At 34.2% G+C, this 21,352-nt stretch overlaps 2 protein-coding genes across 4 annotated transcripts; one reads left to right on the forward strand and one right to left on the reverse strand.

The window, feature by feature from the left end:
* Positions 1 to 275: 275 nt before the first annotated feature.
* LOC107610433 (phenylalanine ammonia-lyase-like) lies at positions 276 to 3,538 on the forward strand. Its single transcript, XM_088496225.1, has 2 exons — positions 276 to 670; positions 1,705 to 3,538. Exons 1-2 carry the CDS (start codon positions 276 to 278, stop codon positions 3,470 to 3,472), a joined length of 2,163 nt encoding a protein of 720 aa, XP_088352351.1. The 3' UTR covers positions 3,473 to 3,538.
* Positions 3,539 to 3,891: 353 nt separating this feature from the next.
* LOC107610432 (uncharacterized) lies at positions 3,892 to 17,116 on the reverse strand. 3 transcript variants are annotated; one of them, XM_088496223.1, is made up of 16 exons: positions 16,896 to 17,116; positions 16,736 to 16,810; positions 15,984 to 16,484; positions 15,573 to 15,618; positions 15,149 to 15,264; positions 13,732 to 13,925; positions 13,444 to 13,577; positions 13,059 to 13,355; positions 11,884 to 12,096; positions 11,193 to 11,366; positions 9,026 to 9,920; positions 8,712 to 8,833; positions 8,131 to 8,241; positions 5,400 to 7,415; positions 5,094 to 5,307; positions 3,892 to 4,817 (listed from the first exon to the last, which is right to left on the reverse strand). In XM_088496223.1, the coding sequence occupies exons 3-16, from the start codon at positions 16,460 to 16,462 to the stop codon at positions 4,144 to 4,146; spliced, it is 5,685 nt and encodes a 1,894-aa protein (XP_088352349.1). In that variant the 5' UTR covers positions 16,463 to 16,484; positions 16,736 to 16,810; positions 16,896 to 17,116; the 3' UTR covers positions 3,892 to 4,143. The 3 variants fall into 3 exon arrangements, with proteins under 3 accessions (XP_088352349.1, XP_088352348.1, XP_088352350.1); XM_088496222.1 differs by lacking the exon at positions 16,736 to 16,810 and having other exon boundaries at positions 16,865 to 17,112; XM_088496224.1 differs by lacking the exon at positions 16,736 to 16,810 and having other exon boundaries at positions 15,149 to 15,258; positions 16,865 to 17,092.
* Positions 17,117 to 21,352: the final 4,236 nt, after the last annotated feature.

The raw sequence follows: 21,352 nt of genomic DNA on the forward strand, positions 1-21,352 counted from the left end.
AATGTGAAATGATCAGTAAATTCACGTTTCCCTGGATTCAAGGGGACGGGGCATATATGAATGAATGTTCCCCTTTCCCATTGCTTTTGTTGCTCCCAATTCAACATCAAACTCCTCCTTCACTTCTCATGCATCCCTCGTTCTCCCTTCTCTCCGTACCCAACTCTCTTTCTCTCTCTCTCTCACTCTTACATTATATATACAACACATGCACAATGTTTCTAATACTACATTCACTATTTACTTGATCTTTTCTATTTACGTTGTTGTTGTTGATGACGATGGGGAATCATGGAGAGAACGGTAGTAACGGGGAGGTGGCCAGGAAGGAGAAGGAGGCGGACGCTTTGAAGTGGAAGGAGGCGGCAGAGGGATTGCAGGGGAGCCATTTTGAGGATGTGAGGAGGATGGTGGAGGACTACAGGAAGGGGGTGGTGAGGGTGGGAGGGGAGAGGCTGAGGATTGGTGAGGTGGCGGGGGTGGCGGTGGGGAGGGGGAGAGGGGTGGTGGAGGTGGAGGAGGGGGCGAGGGAGGGAGTGGAAGCAAGCAGTGAGTGGGTGATGGAGAGCATGCGGAGAGGGATAGACTGTTACGGCGTCACAACTGGGTTTGGTGCAACCTCACACCGGAGAACTACCCAAGCTGTTGCCCTTCAAACTGAGCTCATTAGGTATATCTACTATTTTTGTATGTAACTTTTTCTTTTCTTCGTAAATATTTTTTCTTCTTTTTTTCACAAATTTAAAATAAAGTTTATACCTCGTATAAACATTTTCCCTAAATTAAGGAGGAAAAATTCTTGTATAAATACAACTTCAACGCTTAATATTTGCACATAAATAACACACAACATTTCTATTAATATGAGTGTATTTCAATTACAATTAGTGAATTCTAATGTTTTTTTAAGAAGAAGAATAATAACGTTACTTCCATTTTTATATAACGTCACTCTATACATTAATTTTCTTTTTTTTTTTCATTATATGTTTATATGAATTTATAAAAAAATAACATTATTAAAATTAGAATAATAATATCCATTATTCACATTGTTTAATATTTTCATTGTCTACCTATACTTTTTCTATATCAAAATATAAAGTGTCTAGAATTATAAAAATATATTTTTGAGAATTTATCCTTACAGTAAAGCTTATTTCATTGTCAAGAACTTAAGTTCTCTTGTCTTACTTACAAGCTAATTATAAAAACATTCAAGTCACATTAAAATTTTGTTTATAACAATGTTGTATAGCCAACGAATATTATAATTTTGGGCTAATATTTAGTTAGCAATAATTCACCCACATTTACAGTGATTTACATGTAAATATATAATTTATATCTATATTTATTAGAAATTTGGACACACAAAATCAATATAATTTACAATAATATTTACCAAAATTTACATACATAAATTAACAAAATTTATTTATTAAAAATAATTTAATATTTGTCCTAGCTAAATACCACCTAAAATTACTAAACTTTTGGTCCTAAGAATTACTACTTTGTTTAACGTTTGATTCACAAATAAAGTGTCGTGTATTTCATTTTAGTATATGATGGGATTAGGGGGATATGTGCATGATGCATGAAAGTCTTCCTAGCTATGGCGTGAGGGTATTATGATGGTAATTGAAGTGGTTATGTGAATGGCTTTTGTTAAGAAAAATGTGATTGATTTTTGTGACCCAGGTTTTTGAATGCTGGAATATTTGGGAATGGCAAAGAATCATGTCATACTCTGCCACAAAGTGCAACAAGGGCTGCAATGCTGGTTCGAATCAACACACTCCTTCAAGGCTACTCTGGCATTAGATATGAGATTCTAGAAGCCATTGCAAAGCTCCTCAACAATAACATCACACCAGTAGTGCCATTGCGTGGCTCAATTTCCGCCTCCGGAGACTTGGTTCCATTTTCATACATAGCAGGACTACTCACAGGGAGGCCTAATTCGAAGGCCTTCGGTCCAAATGGCGATACACTCACGGCCGAACAAGCCTTCAATCTAGCCGGCATTGGTAGCGAATTCTTCGAGTTGCAGCCTAAGGAGGGTCTTGCACTTGTCAATGGAACTGGTGTTGGTGCTGGTTTGGCTTCAATAGTCTTATTTGAGGCCAACATCTTAACCATTTTATCCGAAATCGTGTCTGCGATTTTCGCAGAAGTGATGCAGGGTAGGCCAGAGTTTACAGATCATTTGACTCACAAATTGAAGCATCACCCTGGTCAGATTGAAGCAGCAGCACTCATGGAACATATCTTGAATGGAAGTGCTTATGTTAAATCAGCACAGAAATTGCATGACATTGAGCCTTTTCAAAAGCCAAAGCAAGATAGATATGCTCTTAGGACTTCGCCGCAGTGGTTAGGACCACAAATTGAAGTGATTCGTTTGTCAACCAAGTCCATTGAAAGAGAGATCAACTCTGTGAATGACAATCCCTTGATCGATGTTTCAAGGAACAAGGCTTTGCATGGTGGCAATTTTCAAGGTACACCGGTTGGTGTTTCAATGGACAATACAAGGTTAGCACTGGCTGCAATTGGAAAACTCATCTTTGCACAAATGTCTGAGTTGGTCAATGAGTTCTATAACAATGGTTTACCTTCAAATCTCTCTGGGGGGCAATGTCCTAGCTTGGATTATGGATTCAAGGGTGCTGAGATAGCCATGGCTGCATATTGTTCTGAGCTTCAGTATCTGGCAAACCCAGTGACAAATCATGTGCAAAGCGCGGAACAACACAACCAGGATGTGAATTCATTGGGGCTGATCTCAGCTAGGAAAACAGCTGAAGCTGTTGAGATATTAAAGCTCATGTTTTCAACCTACTTGGTTGCTCTATGTCAGGCTATAGATTTGAGGCATTTGGAGGATAATATGAAGATCACAGTTAAGAACACAGTGAGCAGAGTAGCTAAGAAAGTCCTCAATCTAAGTGTCAATGGGGAGCTTCATCCTCATCCTTCAAAATCTTGTGAGAAAGATTTGCTCAAAGTGGTTGATTGCGAGCATGTCTTCACCTATATTGATGACCCCTGTAATCCTGCATACCCTTTGATGCAGAAACTGAGGCTAGTGCTTGTGGAACATGCGTTGATGAGGAGTAGCAATGGCTTGAAAAGCACGAGTGCGACCATCTTTGCAAAGATTGGCGCTTTTGAGGAGGAACTCAAGAAGGTGCTTCCCAAAGAAGTTGAGGCTACAAGGGATGCTTTTGAGGAAGGGAATGCAGCAAGTCCTAACAAAATTAAGCAGTGCAGATCCTATCCAATCTACAAGTTTGTGAGGGAGGAACTGGGAACAGAGTTTCTAACTGGAGAGAAGATTAAATCCCCTGGTGAAGATTTTGATAAAGTTTTCAATGCAATTAATCAGGGTAAGATAATAGACCCAATCTTTGAATGTCTCAAGGACTGGGATTGCACTCCTCTTCCCATATGTTGGAGCTCCTGATAGGCCTTACAACAAGTAGCTCAATGTTTATTAGTTTGATGATTACCATGATTTTCCTTGGAGATTAGTATGGTATGCATAACTGTTTCCTTTAGTAGTTATACTGATAATTTTATTGTAATGTATTTTAATATAGAATTTTAAGGTGGAAATGATTGTCCACAATAAATGATTGTCACAATGTACTGTATTTAAATATAAAATCTTAATTGTGTACATTGAAAAATGTCTCTAATACACTCAAGGCAATAATTCTCTCAGTAGTTTGGTGCACGTTGCAATCTATTCAAAACCATCCACAAGCGAACAAGACCACGCAAACCAATACTTTAAATAAACTCCGGGAAAATATTTGTTCGATCTTAGATGTAAGATTTTGGTCGTTTCTAGTTGCATTAGTTTACTATTAGATTCCGATATGCTTCGTTTAACATCCAGCTATTCATTGCATGTAAGATTAATTACATATATGTACATCATAAAATCAATAATTAGCAAATGTTGGACCCAAAACCCCAAAAATCAAATACAGATACCACCATCGATCCAACAATACCTTCCCTCCTAAATTGATTTAAAAAGCTTTCACCTATAAAAAAAAGGGCTTTAGAAAATCTATTTCGTGGCCTATTGTTAGGACAAGTATGCAAAATTTCATCTAGAGTTAGTCATCACTCATCGTCTGATAAACAGACGAATTCAAGAGATGCAGCTTGACTGGATGAGTTAGGAGTCACACTAACACTGGTGCCAATTCTGGGTGGGTTCAAAGAAACCACTTCTGACATACTTGGCTGAACTCTTGGAAGACAAACAGCAGATTGAGTGTTGGCATTCGCATGTAAGCTGATGGTCCGTAAGTTGAGGGTGGAAAACCCACCAGTTCCAACAGAGCTATTCGGCTGGTGGGCCATCTGAGGATCAGACTGATATGTCAGTGGAGTTGGTTGGGCTGGAACACAAGACAATGTGGGAGCAATCGCAGGTGCAGCCTGATTTGGCATCCCATGAAGGAGAGCAGGGTGATTAGGAGCCGGCATAGGTGCCGAGGGTCTAAAAGGCTGGAGATGTGGTGCCGGGGCTCGCATCTCACTGGCAATCGGAAAATTCCCTGAGGGTGAAGAATTGCAGTTAAGAGGAAGTCTTGCAGGAGGACTTGGTGTCTTGTACGTAACATTTGAAGGTGGGAGCGAATTCTGAGAGCTAACCAAAGCAGATGGACTATGAAGATTGGCAGAAAGTGGTCCCCGTGGTCCCCGGGAAGATGAACCAGCAACAACCTGGGAAGGAAAAGTAGCACTTTGTTGTCTTGCAAGCTGAATCGACTGCTGGGCAACACCTGCATCTGAAATAAAATGTTGGTTAGTGGTTAGGAAGGTATGAAACCAGTAAACCAAAAACCTAGCCCTGCAAGCGAACCCTATTTAGTGACCTTCTATGATAAGAGGATTTTCAAACCCAGGCTTAATACTTGGGTGAAACGATCAAATAAATGGCAAGGAAGACAAGTACTATCACAGCTGCTAGAAATGAAATTGGGAAGGAACTGAAGTTGGTTTAGGTTTTTCTCAAAGATATCCGGTCAGGGAGTATAAGTAATCTGTCCTGAGAGCTGACATACCTTGCTGCACTCCATATGCATCAGATGTTTTACGATACATGCATTTGGACCGAAAAAAATCTGCCAACATCTTATTTACCAAAACTGTGTGGTAACTTGAATCCAACTTGTTCTTCGTTTGTTGAAATTCATTCTCAACCAATTGAAATTTAATATCATACTTCCTACGAAGTGCCTCCAATTCCTTTTCGAAATCAGACTTCAGTTTAGCTCTCTGCTCCAGCAAGAATAAAATTACAATAATCAGTAAAGAAAGAAAAAACAAGAATAACTAAACCAAATTAAATAAGTAAACCAGAAGCTAACCATTTCTTCATGGTTTTTGGTCAGTTGTTCAATAATTTTTTTTATTCTTTCCAATTCATTTTTAAGTGGATCGGCGCTCAACGGCAGAGGCATTCTAGAAGCTGAATGAGTTGCAGTATGTATAGGATGATTGTTGATTTCTGAAGGAGTTGACAAATTTCTCAAGCTTGAACTTGAAGCCTCTCTTCTGACTCCAACAGGGCCAAGTGAATCATGGCCTGAATTTAGGACAGAGTGCACAACTGCTTGCGAGTGTGAACCAAGCTCTAAATTTGAGTCAGCCTGCACAACATCCTGATTAGGAACCACAGCTGAAACCTCTGTTTCGTGGTGGGGGAGATCATTTCTGTTCGGCTGATGTTCAACTCCATTCTCGGAAGGCTCCAGGATGCATGAATTTGATTGATTAGCTGGAACAACACCAACTAGATTAGGTACTATCTCAGCTCGTTCAGAAGAATTCTGCACTTCTCCAGCAGTATCCTGAGCAGGAGGGGCCTCCAGAGATGGTGATTGCTGCACTCCTTCCAGCTGGGCTGGTATCATACTACTTTTATCCACTGAAGAAGTGTCTGTGGAAGGCCTTGTATCATTATGACAATCAGCTGCTTCATGAGTATCTCCATCAGGTTCATTCAAAGAGACTACATCAGTAACTTGTTGTACCAAAGGTGGATTTGAAAGGGAACTTTTATCAGGACCATCAGCTTGACAACACCTGAATGATGAGACAGTATTATCTGGGTCATTTATAGGTCCTTTGTCAGATGTTTGATCCACCGATGAGAAATGATTGACAGCAGCAGCATTTATGGGACATTCACTAAAATTGACCATCCTATGTGTTTCCACTTCCACAGGTACCTCTCGTCCCAATATGCTTACTCTGCCCTGATCGTGGCTAGTTTCTGGGGTAGCACATCTATCTAAAATTTCATTTAAAGCAACTCCATCAGTTACTTGCTCCACAGATGGAGGAGGACTATCAGCTGAAACATTTTCCAGACAATCAGTAGCAGTGACAGTGGTAGGCTGTCTGGGTGCATCTCTATTCAGTATGCCTGCCATGGCCTCATCAGCAATCCCTTCATTAGGTAAATGTGAAGTTTCAGTGGTAGCATTATCCAAACCATTATAAGCTCCATGGATTTGCACGGCATTCTCACAAGACAGGCTTGAAACAGTCCCATCTAGTTTATTGTGTGTAGAAGAATGAACTTCATCCTGAACATCATTAGGCATGGCCTCATTTGTGTTATTATCATGACCCTTCTCGTCAGTCAAATGATCAGACACAAGGGGCATACTCTCTGAACCCTTGTGAGCATTTTCCTGATCAGACAGCTGCGTGTATTCAACTGCCGTACCAAGTTCCTTTGAAGCATCTATGTTTGACAATTCACTTTTTGCCCAATCCTCTACATCTTGTGCCCATGCGTCTTCTCTATGTTTGAAGTTCTGCCTAGCAGCCATATGTGTGTCCTCAAGAGCCTTTAGACGTGTTTCATGCTCACATTTTAGTTCTTCAATTTTTGAACCAAATTCAGTGTTCAAGACTTTGAGCTTCTCTGTCTTCATCACATCATTTGGAGAGCAGGTCCGAATAACCAATGACTCTATTTTGTACTTTTTCTCAAATTCAGCCTTTTCATCCTCAAAAGCTGTTTCTAATCTTTGCTTCTCTTCTTGTTGCATCCGTTTAAGTTTCTTCAACTGCTCTTGGCACTTCTTCCGTATTTCCCTAATACTTCTGAACACATCATTTTTAAACAAGTCAGCCTCCTGCCCTACTTCTTTACTGGAATAAACCTTCCTTGATGACTCAGGAGATTTTGGAGAACCAGTATCCTTTGAATTTCCCATCCGATGTAAAAAAAGTCCCTTCAGACAGCGTAAAACTGAGTAGATATAATCCACCTCTTCTTTCCTACAGACAAAATCCAAATGCTGTTTTGCAAGTAAAAGAGAATCCCTGTGGTCAACTTTGTGCTTTAGCAATGGAGCAACAGTCCAAATCTGAAATATACACAATACCACAACAAATGTATCAGTGCTATAAACTAAATGCAATCATGTGAAAAAAAATGTAAGAGACGACAGGAAACAAAGTCCGGTAAACTACTGCACAACTATATATATATAACTGAAATAAGAATGATTTATAAATACATTAAAAATTGTATGGATAATTGCAAACTAAATGTGAGAGAACAGAAAAGATTCTATTCATATCATAAATTGTTAAAATGGCAACCAGATAGTCACTATGCAAGAGAAAATATGGAGCAAATATTCCTCAACAACAAAAATGGATCAGCTGCCTCACTTGTTTAAGATGGTAAAACAAGTGAGTAAGATCTTGTAGACAACGGAAAAAGGTAGAGATTTTCTCTCAAAATATAAATTGATTAAATAGAAATGGAAATTATAAACTCACTTCATATCTATTCTATTTTTGTCCATTTTCTTTTATATTATCTTCCATAAATAAGCTTACAAATACTTCCAAGTTCATTACCCATAATAATCATGCTGTACACCAATCACAATGAGGCTCTAAACTTAATGCAATGTGACCTCAGCTGATTAAGCTACTCATAGGGGGAAAAAACCAACTTGAATGAAATTTCTTAGAAGCATAGAACACACACACACACACAAAAAGAGGAGGGGGGGGAGAGAGAGAGAGAGAGAGAGAGAGAGAGAGAGAGAGAGAGATGGCTGTTCTGACCAAAGATATTTGAAAAGCCTGTAACATTGATACTGGTTCTCGCTCCCTGTTGACATGATGATTGTTCACAACAAATTCAAGAAAATTATCAACCATATCTCTGACGTTATCCTGCATGCAAATTTTTTTAAAAAAAAAGCAAGTGTTAAAATACCATCATATTCATCCTTATAATAGACTTTACATTGACATGTACAAACACTCCCCCCCCAAAAAAAAAAAAAACAAAAGAAGCTACCAAACTCATTGGTAGTCCAAATATGAAGGCCATTCTTTACTAAATGCAGGAAGCAGGATTGAATTAGAAGAACTGTGTGCAACATTAATTTAGATGGCCAAAACTACACTGAATTAAACAACAAAAAATTGGAAGATTTGAAAAAGTGTCCAAAATTCCAACTTCTGTAAGTTGTGCTGTGAATTCATTATAACAAATCGTTAATTTCATTGATATCTGCTCTTCTCTTCAATAAACTTCCTTTTCTATCCAAAACAGAAATGTTGCAATCTTGTTACAGTAAAGGGACCAGCAGAGAACAAAAAACAAGTAAAACAACAACAAAGAAAAGCACTGTCCATACAGGGAGAAGAAGAACGCCACAAAGCTTTTTGATCTCTGGCTTCAAAGAAAGATATAAGCTCCTCTGCTCATCACGCAGTCTAGTTGTTTCCTCATATTCGACATCATCAAATCCAAGTCTATCTGAAGTTTGATCAAGCAAAGAGAATGTGTAAGGACACATTAAGATGCAATAGGTTACCATCACAAGTAGAACTACACTAGATTTGAGAGACATTATTTGCTGGATCTTAAAAGGCTACAATAACTCATATTTATCAACTTCAATGGATCAAGGAATGTCATAAAAGAGTGAAAACAGAGGTTAAAACTAACCTGTCTTGATCCCAGTAGATAACTTTGAACCTTCAGATTTTGAAGAAGGCTGGTCCACAAGATTGTTTCTCACTTTCCGGCGCTTTTTCGCTATACCTCCACTACCATCAAAAAGATCTACTCTCTTTCGGCTCCGCTGAGATGAACTACAAGAGTACTTCCACTTAAACTGTTTCCCCTCAAAAAGTTTTGTCCAAAAAATATGGGGAAGCTCTTCCTCCAGTATCTTATTTTTCATCTCACCAGGCAAAGGAAAATCTGCCTGGTATGTTGACCCATTTTGCCTGACTTTTAATAAAACTGAACAGTTTCTTGTTTCAGCGTCCTGAGATAGTACTGATGATAATTCACGGACTGTTTCTGTCAGATGTTGTTGCCCAGATGAAGATTTCTGACCCAAAACAGAAGTTTCACTGTGATGGAAAATTTTCAAATCATCAAATAGGGAAGCAGCTCCCCACATCAACAGCATTTGGCAGGTAGTCCTGCTTATGTTCAGTAAATTGCTGTCAAGTATCCTATCTTGCTTTGAAAGGATCAAGGCATTTTCTTCCACAGTGAAGGCTGAATATAAGCGGAATATTTTTATCACTTGGGGCTGTGAATCAATTGTTATCTTCTGAAGGGATCTTATATCATTAGTTGGGTTCCAATCACTGTCAAATATAATAATGGTATCCAGTGATGATAATCTGATGCCTGGACGGCAGGCACATGCATCTAACAGAAAAACAAACCGTCCATCATCCTTGTTGTTAAATTTCCTCATGGCATCTTTCTGCTTGGACACTAAAAGACCTTTGTCAACCCGTTCATACGAGTTTGGACCAAATCTTATCCGTAACAAGTCATCCAAAAAATCTCCTGCAGAAACCCTCCCAGAACCACCAATAGACTGCAAATCCAAAACAATTTCATAACTCAAAACAACCTAACCTCAAGCAAAGAATGGACGAGAAAAAGGAGATATCACACTCCTCATGTACTCACCAAAGATAACACATAATTAACAAGAAGAGAATCAGAAAATTAGAGAAAGCAGTGAATGCAAAACAAAAAATCAAGGCCTTCAGAACTTGGCCACATTTTATTGTATTCATTAATAAAAACGGCCTTGAATATGTTTAGTCCCAATAAATTCAGCATTTTACCTTTAGTTATAACATTTTTGTTTAGTTTTTGTCCCTCTTCAGCCCAATATATTAGGTTGTTCTTATCACTTAGATTTTGATTTTGTGATGAATGAGTGATATTTATAGAGTAAACAATAAAGACTATAGCAGATTTAGATAATAATAATAATAAAAAATTAGCAGAAAAAGCATATTCTGGAATACTTACAAAAACCAAAAAAGAAAGATAGACCAAAATCAAAGCAAAATTTTTTAAGGGACTAAATTCAAAATATTACGTTTATTATGCTATTCGTATACCAAAATCTGCCACTAAAATCAGACATCAATATATCTGTGTATAAATACATGTGTGGTTTAATTTATTTTCAATGTGTATTTGTATTTCAATATGTATTTTGTGATAGAATATTTTCCATCCAATTCCACTAACACTTCCACATTTAATCCCTCCCGATTTTGGACTTTTTTTTTTTGTGTGGTTTTTTTTTGGGGGGGGGGGGGGGTGTGAGGTTTGTTTAGGGGTGGAAGGCCATTTTATCGAAACAAATTATTTGCGCTCCATTATACCCACATTAAATTCCAATCCAGCAGTTTCTGGAGAAAAAAGAGAAGGGGGGGGGGGGTGGGGGTGGGGAGCGGTGTTTGGTGTAATACTGTAATGTAATAAGCCAATTCAGTTTTTTATCAGCCATAGACAATTCAATGTTCTCAGCACAGTGAAGACAAACAAACAATTTGCAGTAAAATTACATTCAGGATCAATAATGTGCCACAACTGGCAATAGTAGTATTAGCACAATGCTATAAACAAACTTGAAATCTCTACTTCAATATTACTATTTAAAGTAAAAGCGTTTTTGAATATAGAAATTGATTCATATAAACATTTAAGCTTAGGTTAGTACCCAGGAAAGTAGAAAATATGGAGAGACAATTTCGCTATGATGATTAGAATTTAGAACTTAAGTTCAACAAATACTTAGCAAACACCTGTGGATGATGTGATGGGATGATAGAGTACAAATGCATACCTTAAAAAGAATCAGACCCCTTAAGCTTTTAGCCTTCAACTCCATGAGCATCGAATCAAGTAGTTGCAGCTTGCCACTTGCTTTTATATCAACATCGATGAATTCAGCCTCATCAAGGCCAACAGTAAGTCGACTTTTCAGTGTTTGATCAACAATAGAAGGATGAATACAACACTGTCAAGTGATACAAACAACAAATGACCTTGTTCAGAAAATATACAAAAGCTTTAAATTTGGAATTAAACTCGAGAAAAAATACAGGAACACAACTCAACTAAAAAAATAAATGTCTTCAATTTGTTCTAATGTTCAATTAGAAACACCAGATGTACTTCATATATGCATCACAACATTTTAGAGTTTAAAGTAGATCTAAAATTTAGCAACACCAATTTAAGACAAGATGTTCCAGTCATTAATGAATTAAATATGTTCCCAATTCATTACAATTGATAAACCATACCTGAAATCATAAAATTATAATCCAGACCAGAGAGGAATAAGAATAGGGTTCCCATAAGCATCCAATTGAATATGGTGCAAACATACATGCATACATACATACAACAACAGCAACAGCAGCAGACATATATACATATGACAGTATAAAATAGCTAAAACCTGAATGAAACCTATATCTATTGTCAATCTTATATCGACTATGAAAGTAACTCAGAAGGTGCAGCCTAACCTTTCGGGCCGTAATAATGATGTCACGAAGGGCATCGATATCCGTCTTTGCTGATGAACGCAGAATTGAAGCATTTGAATGTAAAGTAGCACAATACTGCTCAAGCTGCACATGAGATATCTGGACAGGAACCCAATACTCAATAAACTTGAAAGAGTCCGACTTGCATTTATATGCAAGATGACTTGACGGCCGCTCCTTGAGTTGATCAATCTTGTTACCAGAATCAGGTATTAGAAAACAATACTAGAGCAAGAATACAAGGAAACACACTTTTAATTAAGCAGGCTAAAACATATTCTAGGTTTAGAGAAAAAATCCAGGATACCATCTCACGTATAATATGTGGAGCACACAGACTGATTGCTCATGCTCCAATGTAAAGTGATTATCTATCCAATTTAAGAATGCAAGCAAGCTAATAAATCCTCAATCAGCTAAGCATTTCAGCACCAGAATCATGATTCTGTTGCAATTTGATTGATCCAGGATCCAAAATCTTAAACCAGGTCAGCACCGCATCTCACACAATCCAACTGGAAAAATGGCTTTAGACTAAGAATTAAGCCAGGCCAACCCCCAGTTCAACCTTTTTTCAGTACATCAAACCCTGAATCTACTGATCTCTCCTTAAATATAACGGCAAAGTATACTGAACTCCCTTTAAGTTTAGTGAAACTCACCACAACCCCTATATATTTTGCCAGGCTACATTGGCCTCTTTCTGGGTGCTGATTAGTACTATGTTTGAGAGAGGTTTAATGTCACATACTACAAAGTAATTAGAGAGAGATGCAACAAATTTCATCAAACCTCAAAGGACAACATAATTTACCGCAAATTTTAATCATACTAATATTGGATGAGATGACTATAGACTAGAAAACAAAGATTTGTGCTTTTTAGAATTTGCAGACTAAATTGAATTGACTGTATGCCTTGTATTAGAGTTTACACTATTGGCTATGATGTTATTATTATTAACATTTAATTATGAATATTTTCACTACTATGGAATTTTGATATCTATCACTACTAAATAGTTGAGTTATCTGTAATTATGTGTTAGATGTACATGATGTTATTATTATTAACATTTGATCATAAAAATTATCTGGTTCATAATTAAGATAATCCGTCTTTACATTCATGACACTCATGTTCATGAACATTACCTGTGGCACATTATCTACTCTGGAGCAAGAAGCTGCTCTCTTTTCTCTCTGGAAACATTCTTCATAGCCTCTGATTAACCTCTGACCTTCAGGTGAACGAAGAAACAACTCATTGTCCAACTCCCATGTAGCATGCTCATAACCAAGACCACGCCATTTCACAAGCCATTCGTAGCAACAGTTTAAGTTTTGAACTCCATCATTAATGTTGTGATCATCTTGCTGTGTGGAATGGATTATTGCTCTCTTCTGCAGCAGACGATGAGGTAGACTCCATTCTAGCTTCAACCTTTGGTCCTGAAGTAACGGAACTCTCAGCAAAATACAATCACTGTAGCATAGCAATTATAAATCTCAAAGAAAAGATTAAGAAATAAAATAAAACCTGATTTTTCATATTAAAGTTTTTAAGAAGTGAAGGAGCTTCACGAAGTAACTGATTTTCCGGTATCCATCGATTATGAACATGAGCAATGCCTTTATATTTCACTAGATATTCTTTCTGAGCAAGAGTAGACCCTAATAGAGATACCAAAGAACAAACAATTAAATATGCCCCATACATGAGCATAGTCTAAGTGTAGATATAGAAGAGTTTCAAGTATTCAAAGTAATGACAGAAGTAGGGAACATTCAAAAGGAAAATAGTTTGGGCAATGCTTATTATTTGTACCATCAAAATTTGATGTCAAAACTTCTTTGACATCCCAAATTGATTCTACTCCCTCCGATACAGAATATACACCAAGTTCAATCTTCTTCCTCACACAGAAATGGCAATACCAAACTCCAATGGAGGCATCGACCAGGGGTGGCTCAAGACAAGAAGAATGGTAGCACCCGCTGCATCCTTTTCCACCACAAAACCTGCAACGCACAGTCAAGTCTAACATAGAAGAACCAAAACACACTTGAAACATAATATAAGTGATGGTCGCCTCTCTATGGATGCACAATGATAAACACTTAAATTATTTATAGATAATAGCTAATTTTAACAAGCTAGAGCAGGTTCAACTGGTCCAACCAACATTCAGCCATGTTTCCAGGCTGAATCCTCAATGATAAAATGAGTCAAAGTAAAAATGGAGTACAGGATTGAAATACTACACAAACTGGACAGCTAATCTACAGGAACTGGGTCAAATCTATATATCCTTTTTGTTTTTAAGGATAAAAGAAGAGTCATATTGAGATAAAGCTAGACATTTACATTTAGGATAAGTGGATGACAAAAGAACAATTTGGACCTAAAAAAATTACAGAATAAGGCAAATGTATCCTACTGTAAATTATGCACTTAAGATGTTAGTATGTTACACATTATTAAGCTTGGCATGTGCATATCATTTGAAAGGATTTGGTTGAACACTGTTTCCTACCTATTCTGACCATTGAAGAGGTGAACTAACTTCATACTCATTAAAGATTGAGTTCATCCTACAAAACTACCGAGTATGAGCTCGGACAGTGTCTAAGGGGGCTAGGTCCACCTGACAAAAATACACATTTCTAGTAGTTTTGATAACCCAATCTTTGGTTGGTATCAAGTTAGTTTATATATTCATTGTTGGAAATTGTAGTTTATTTTTCTAAAATCAATATAATTTCTAACTATTCCTATTCAATATAAATAACAATTCAGATTAATACATAGCAAATAAAAGAAAAGGAAGGTGCGACTCAAAAAACTAAAAGGTGACTTACCAAGCATGATCATGCCTATTAAATCTAGTTTATATCATGTATATCAAATATGTTTACATGTCAGTATATTAATTTTGAATTGATTATAATTGATGTTAATGATTTAAAAGGCATATAAAATCCAACAAAGTAGCTTGTTTGTTTTTTCTTCCCTTTCTTTTTTATTGAAACCATCAAACTAGATATTAACAACTCCATATGACTGCAGTTAGAAAATGTAGAAAGGAGAAAAAAATTACAAGACGAGCCAAAATAGTGAAAACTATAATTTCAGCAAAAGCATCAAATAAACACATCACATCTATCATGGTTCTAGATAATTAATATTTAATATAAAAGTTACAGTACTTGCATGAACCAAACACTATAAGAAGTGTACTCACAGTAGCTGTCCACCACTCTTGCAAATTAGACATGTGTGCTTTGTGACTTCTTTTGGTGAATTTACAGGATATTCCTTTTGCAACACACTTGCATCAGTATCAACTCCATCCTGAAGCTAATGCCAAAGGTAATGTGAGCAAGGAGCCAAGGACTATGACACAAATGAATACTAACAATACAGACATCAATGATTTCACATGGTTATCGTTTTAAACTGTTTTGCCACTTGTGATTTACAAATTATCAGCTATTTTAACAAGGTGCCAATTGCCATGCCAGAACATGGATAATTAACAGTCATCAGTTCAGCATGGTTTCACAAATAGATCTAAATTATGAGCTTGAAATAGTCTGCAAAGTCTTTCTAACGGACGTTAAGCAAAGATGAAAAAGAATAATGAGGAAAAACTAAATCCAACCAACCTCAGTTGTAGAAGGGTTAGATGAGACCACAGGATCACAATCCAACCTGCAATGAAAAGAATCAATTATTGAGGCCTTAAACCCACAAACAACTATGAAATAATGTGCTTATAATATAATCCAACAAGAACAATTTAGCCCGCACATGTTTACATATTTTCCACAATCACATATGCTAATTTGACAAGAGAACCCAACACCATCAGAAACCAGAAAGAAGGGTAAGAGATGTTTGTATTGAAATTTCTCATTTCGTCATGAATTTAACTAAAAATATTGCTTGGCACGGCAAAAGAAATAGATCACATCTAAGGATCAGAATGAATATAACACCAATTTCATTCTAATTCAGAATCACTGCTACATAACTAAATTAATTCATAGATTCAAATATCATTTCTCAACAAGTACCTTCTCCGTTTGGAACATGACCCACCAGTCCCTACAATATTGTCACGCAACCTTGAAGGGATGAGGTTGCAATCATCATCATCAGCCAATGTGGTAGAAAGATCTGAACCCGTGTCCAACATGATTCCATTTCTCTTAGAATGAGTCGATTTTTCTCCATCATGCCCAACATCGTTCCTAACTAAATCTTCATCCAGTAATGGATTCCTTGACTCTGGCATTTGTGCTGTCTCGTTTCTAAAGATATCAGGTTGAACCCTTTGAGGCACCTCAACCTTACCATTTTTTGGTTTTCGAAACAGAGACCGGTACCAACGAGCATCCATTCTCTTTGTTTCTAAGTGTGAAGTTCCCAAATCGTGCTCCTCATTGTCATTGACTTCCTTAGCTTCAAATGTCAATTGTTTCACACTCTTTTCTTTTATTGGCTTCTGGTTTGAATCCATTGAACCTGAGCTAGAACATGTACTATTTGCCATCTGTTTAGCTGCACATTGTTGCCTGTAAAGCATGAATAATATTTATATCAGAACCCTAGGGAAATAACAAACGACGAAACATGCAGTTTTGAACGTAATTCAGAACTTCACATGAGAAATACTCTCACAATGCAAGCCAAATCAACGCAGTCCAAAGCAATGCACAAGAGATTAAGAGGGTTTTCACTTTTCAACTTCAGCGTAAAAGCCAAAAAGGGAAGAACAATTAAAATAAAATAAAATTAATGCTATCTTGAAACGAGTTCCACAGACCGAATCGAAATCCACAAACAGCAAAACCACTGAGGTACGAGACGAGGCTCCAAAAAAATCGGGAAAAAATTACTCCTATTTAGAAATAAAAATAGATTAACATAAAATCAAAAAGTAGAGAAACCTTACTGGTAATAAATTTCTAATGATGCATGAATACGAAGGAAGGTGATAATTGGGGCTGCAAACTGCGATGAGACAGAGAGAGGAGGGAGTTATTTTGGGGTGGTTTCGGTTTTGGGAGTGTATGCATGTAATGATGCTTCAAACTTCAGAGCAGATTATAATTTGGAAAAGGGAGCCAACGCAATTTGGAAACAACACTCCTCTTTTTTTCAAAAAATATTAACTTATACTGTTTCCCTGAAGAATTCTGTGGTTGATCCTTATAAGGTAATGTTGGTTTATAAAAAGCCGCTGTAAGGATTTAAAGTTAGAGATGCCAATTATTTTTCAATTTATACGCTCGAAAATAAGTTATAAGATATTTTATCTTTACAGTCTCACTATATATTTATATTTTTTAACAATTAAATATTTATTTAAGTGTCATTATTTTGATTAAAAAATTATTTTATAAATAATTTTTTTTATTTTTAAATGTATTTTTTTATTTTTAAATGTATTTGAAAAATTTTTAATAATAAAAATAAAAATATTAAAAAAAATAAAATATCTTTTTTAAAAAGTTACTATTTATATTTTTTTATATTTTTTTAAAAAAAATATTTTTTACGTAGAACTTGTTTGAAAACCATTAAACCGATAGAGAAATCTTTTTTTAATAAAAAAATATTTTTTTATTTTTTAGTGTATTTAGTAAATTTTTAATATTAAAAATAAAAGCATTAAAAAATTAAAAATATCTTTTTTTGAGAAATTACAATTTATACTTTTTTTTAGATTTTTTTTTAAAAAAAATATTTTTTCACATGATAAATGAATAAAAAAATATTTTTATCTTATTTTAACCAAACATAATTAATAGATAAAAAGATCTTTTTAGTTTTTACATGAAATATCTAAATATAAAATCACTTTTACTTTTGTAAAAGATCATTTAAAAAAGATCATTAAGAAAAGAAAAATGCTATATATACAAGTCATTTTGGTTTACAAGTCATACAAGTTGGGTCAAACCCAACAAAAAATACGCTCACCCATATGAAGCGTGTTAACACGCGCTACTCAATTGTTTCCATTCCTCCTCCTCTTCCTTCTTCTTCTCCTTCTTCAACATATGTTCCTCTTCCTTTTTCTTCACGTGTTTCATCTTCATCGTCGTTTTTTTTCTACTGTTGTTACTTAATTTTTTTCTCTCTTTCTCTTTCTATTGATTTTGCAACATTATGTTTTTTTTTGTTTGATTTTTTCTCCCAAAAATAATTATGAGAATATGAAATAAGAAGATGAAGAAGAAGAAGTAGCAGAAGATGAGAAGGAGGAAGAGGAAGAGGAAGAGTTTTGAATGATGCAGAACTTATCAGAATAAAAATATACAAAAAATTCTTATAAATATACCCAAATATTTTCGTATTACATACAAATATCTTCGTGTTATACCCAAATTTGCTGCAAATACAAAAAAATGTTTCCTCTAATGCTGCATTTTTTCTTCTTTTTTTCTTATTTCTTTCTTTCTTTTAATTAAGTGTCATCCTCTTCCAAGTAATTTTGCAATATTATGTGTTTCTTCTTCTTCTTTGTTTGATTTTTTTTGTTTTTATTCTTGTTAAGAGAGTAAAACAAGAAGAAACTTGAGAAGATAAAACAAAAAAAAAGATAAATAAAAAAAGAAGATGGTGATGATGATGAAAAAAAAGAAGCAGTAGAAGATGAGAAGGAGGAAGATGATATAAAATATCTTCATGTTACACCTAAATTTGCTGCAAATACCAAAAAATATTTCCTCTAATGCTACATTTTTTTTTCTAAATTGAACCACACCTCAGTCACTTGATTGGATTCAAAACAATAATAAAGTTCGTTCTGGTTTAATTAACAATCTGAATCTGAATTATTCATTATCTTCAACAATGAGATAACTAATAATGGAGGAGAAAAAGAAAAAAGAAAAGAGGAGAAGAAATTCCAATGAAAAAAAAAGGAGGAAGAGGTGGTGTTGATGGTGACGATCATGAAGAAGAAGAAGAAGAATGTGCAGTAACGGTACAAAACGCGTGAATATAAATAACTTGTAAATATTTGTATGGAAAAACGCTTGTATGTAAAGAATAATTCCTAAGAAAATATCTTTTCTACAAATGGCGTCCAAACAAGCTCACAATAAATAAATAAAAAAAATACTTTTATATTGTTATATCCAAACATAAATTACTTTTACTTTTTCATAAGATCTTTTAAAAAAATATAACTAAAAAAATATCTTTTCTTAGAAACTCACTCAAACAAGTCATAAGTCTAACTAAGACTTGGCTTCTAAGAAAAGAGCTTTTTCGAGTTATTTTTTTTAATATTTATGAAAAAATAAAAATAATTTTATGTTTGGGTATCTCATGCAAAAAGATATTTTTATCTATCAATTATGTTTGGATATAACAATATAAAAGTACTTTTTTGTTTATTTATTACATGAAAAATATCTTTTGTTTTTAAGAATTTTTTTAAAAAAATATGTAAAATAGAGCTTTCTCAAAAAATATATTTTTTATTTTTTTAATACTTTTACTACTAAAAATTTGCTAAACATACAAAAAAAAATATATATTTTTTCATTGAGAAAAAAAAAATTCATTAAGATAATGGCACCTAAACAAGCACTAAATTGGTCCAAATATAACAAAATCACTTTCATTGCAAGTGTCAGCGTGTATACATGTGCTTCAATAATGCAAATATATCATTTTTTGTGTTCCTCCTTCTTTTTTGTATTCTTTTTTTTTTTGCGTTTTTTCTTTTTTTTGTGTGTTTTTCTCTATAGTTTGTTCTTTTAGTGCTACTGTTGTTGCGTCTTTTTTTTTTTCCTCCTTTTCTTCCTAGGAATTTAGTAGCATTGATTTTTTTTTTTTATTCATCTAAAGAGAATGAAACAAGAAAAATTATGAGAAAATGAAATAAGAAGAAGAAGATAAAGAAGAAGAAGAAGCAACAGAAAATGAAGAGAAAGAGTTTCAAATTATACAAAACTTATAAGAATAAAAATACACTTAAATTTTTTAATAATAACACATAAATTTCTTAGTTTTACATCAAAATTTTGCTACAAAAGTACAAAAATATCTTCTTTAATGCTGTATTTTTTTCTTCTTCTTCTTTTTCTTATTTTTCTTTCTTATAGTTGAATGAATGTAAGTTCACTCTCTTCCTTGTAATTTTGTAACTTTATGTATTTTTTCTTTTTCTTTGTTTAATTTTTATTTATTTTTATTCTTGTTAACAGAATAAAATAAAAAAAAAAGTTTGAGAAGAAAAAACAAGAAAAAAAAGATAAATAAAAAAAAAACAATGATGATAAAAAAAAGAAAAAGAAAAAACAGAAGATGAAGAGGAAAAAAGTATTGAATTATAAAAAATTTATCAAAATAAAAATACACTAAAATTTCTTAATAATAACACATAAATTTTTTATTTTTTACACCCAAATTTTGTTACAAAAGTAAAAAAAAATTGTCTTATTTAATATATTTTTTTCATGATGGAGGTGGTGGTAGTAACGACGATAATAAAGTTGAAATATGAGGAAAAAGGAGGAAAAGAAGAAGACCACGATGAAAAAATGCAGAAAAAAAAAATAGTTATATATATTCGCATGTTAAGTCAAAAGTTTATTAGAAGTAGTGACACTTGAAAATAAATTAGGTTATAACAATTTGATTAAATTTGGTTGATTAAATAACTTAAATATTAAATTTTATTATAAAAATAATAATAAATTTTAATAAAATAAATTATATTACAAATTTAATTTTTTTATAAAATTATTGTACTACCACAAATTTTTATTTTAATCAATATTTTCTATGTACTCTCTTTTATATTTAATCTAATATATGTGTTCAAAACAACTAACTTTTTTAGTTTATAATTTTTTATTAAAAAACACACATTATGAGATTAACTTATTGTTTGAAGACGTAGAATTTTTTAAACTCTCATTATTAATATGTGGTCGGATAGTCACTTTATTAAATTATTGAAACACTTCTTTAATAATATATAATACGAATACATTTAGAAATGTTTGGTTTTCATCAACCTTTTTATTTTCAAATAAAAGATAGAAATATATTAATAAAAATTTTAATATAATATAATCAATTAAAGTGTTAAATTTAAAAATAATAATAATAATAATGCTAGCTAGAAACGAGTTTTACAAAACTGAACCAAAATCCATAGACAACAAAAGCACCGTGTTACCAAATGAGGCTAAATAAATAGGGAAAAAAAGTACTCCTATTTAGACAAATAAAAATAGATTAACATAAAATCAAAAAGTAGAGAAAGTTACTAGTAATAAATTTCTAATGTAGTAGTAGTATTAAAGAAGGAAGGTGCGAGAATATGAAGGATTGTTATAGGAGGCTCCGAACCGAACTGCCATGATACCAGAGAGTTCTTTTAGGGCGGTTTTGGTTTATGCGTGTAATGATGCTT

This window comes from Arachis ipaensis, chromosome B8 (genome assembly GCF_059453495.1).
Source record: "Arachis ipaensis isolate K30076 ecotype BB chromosome B8, ASM5945349v1, whole genome shotgun sequence".
Classification (NCBI taxonomy): domain Eukaryota; kingdom Viridiplantae; phylum Streptophyta; class Magnoliopsida; order Fabales; family Fabaceae; genus Arachis; species Arachis ipaensis.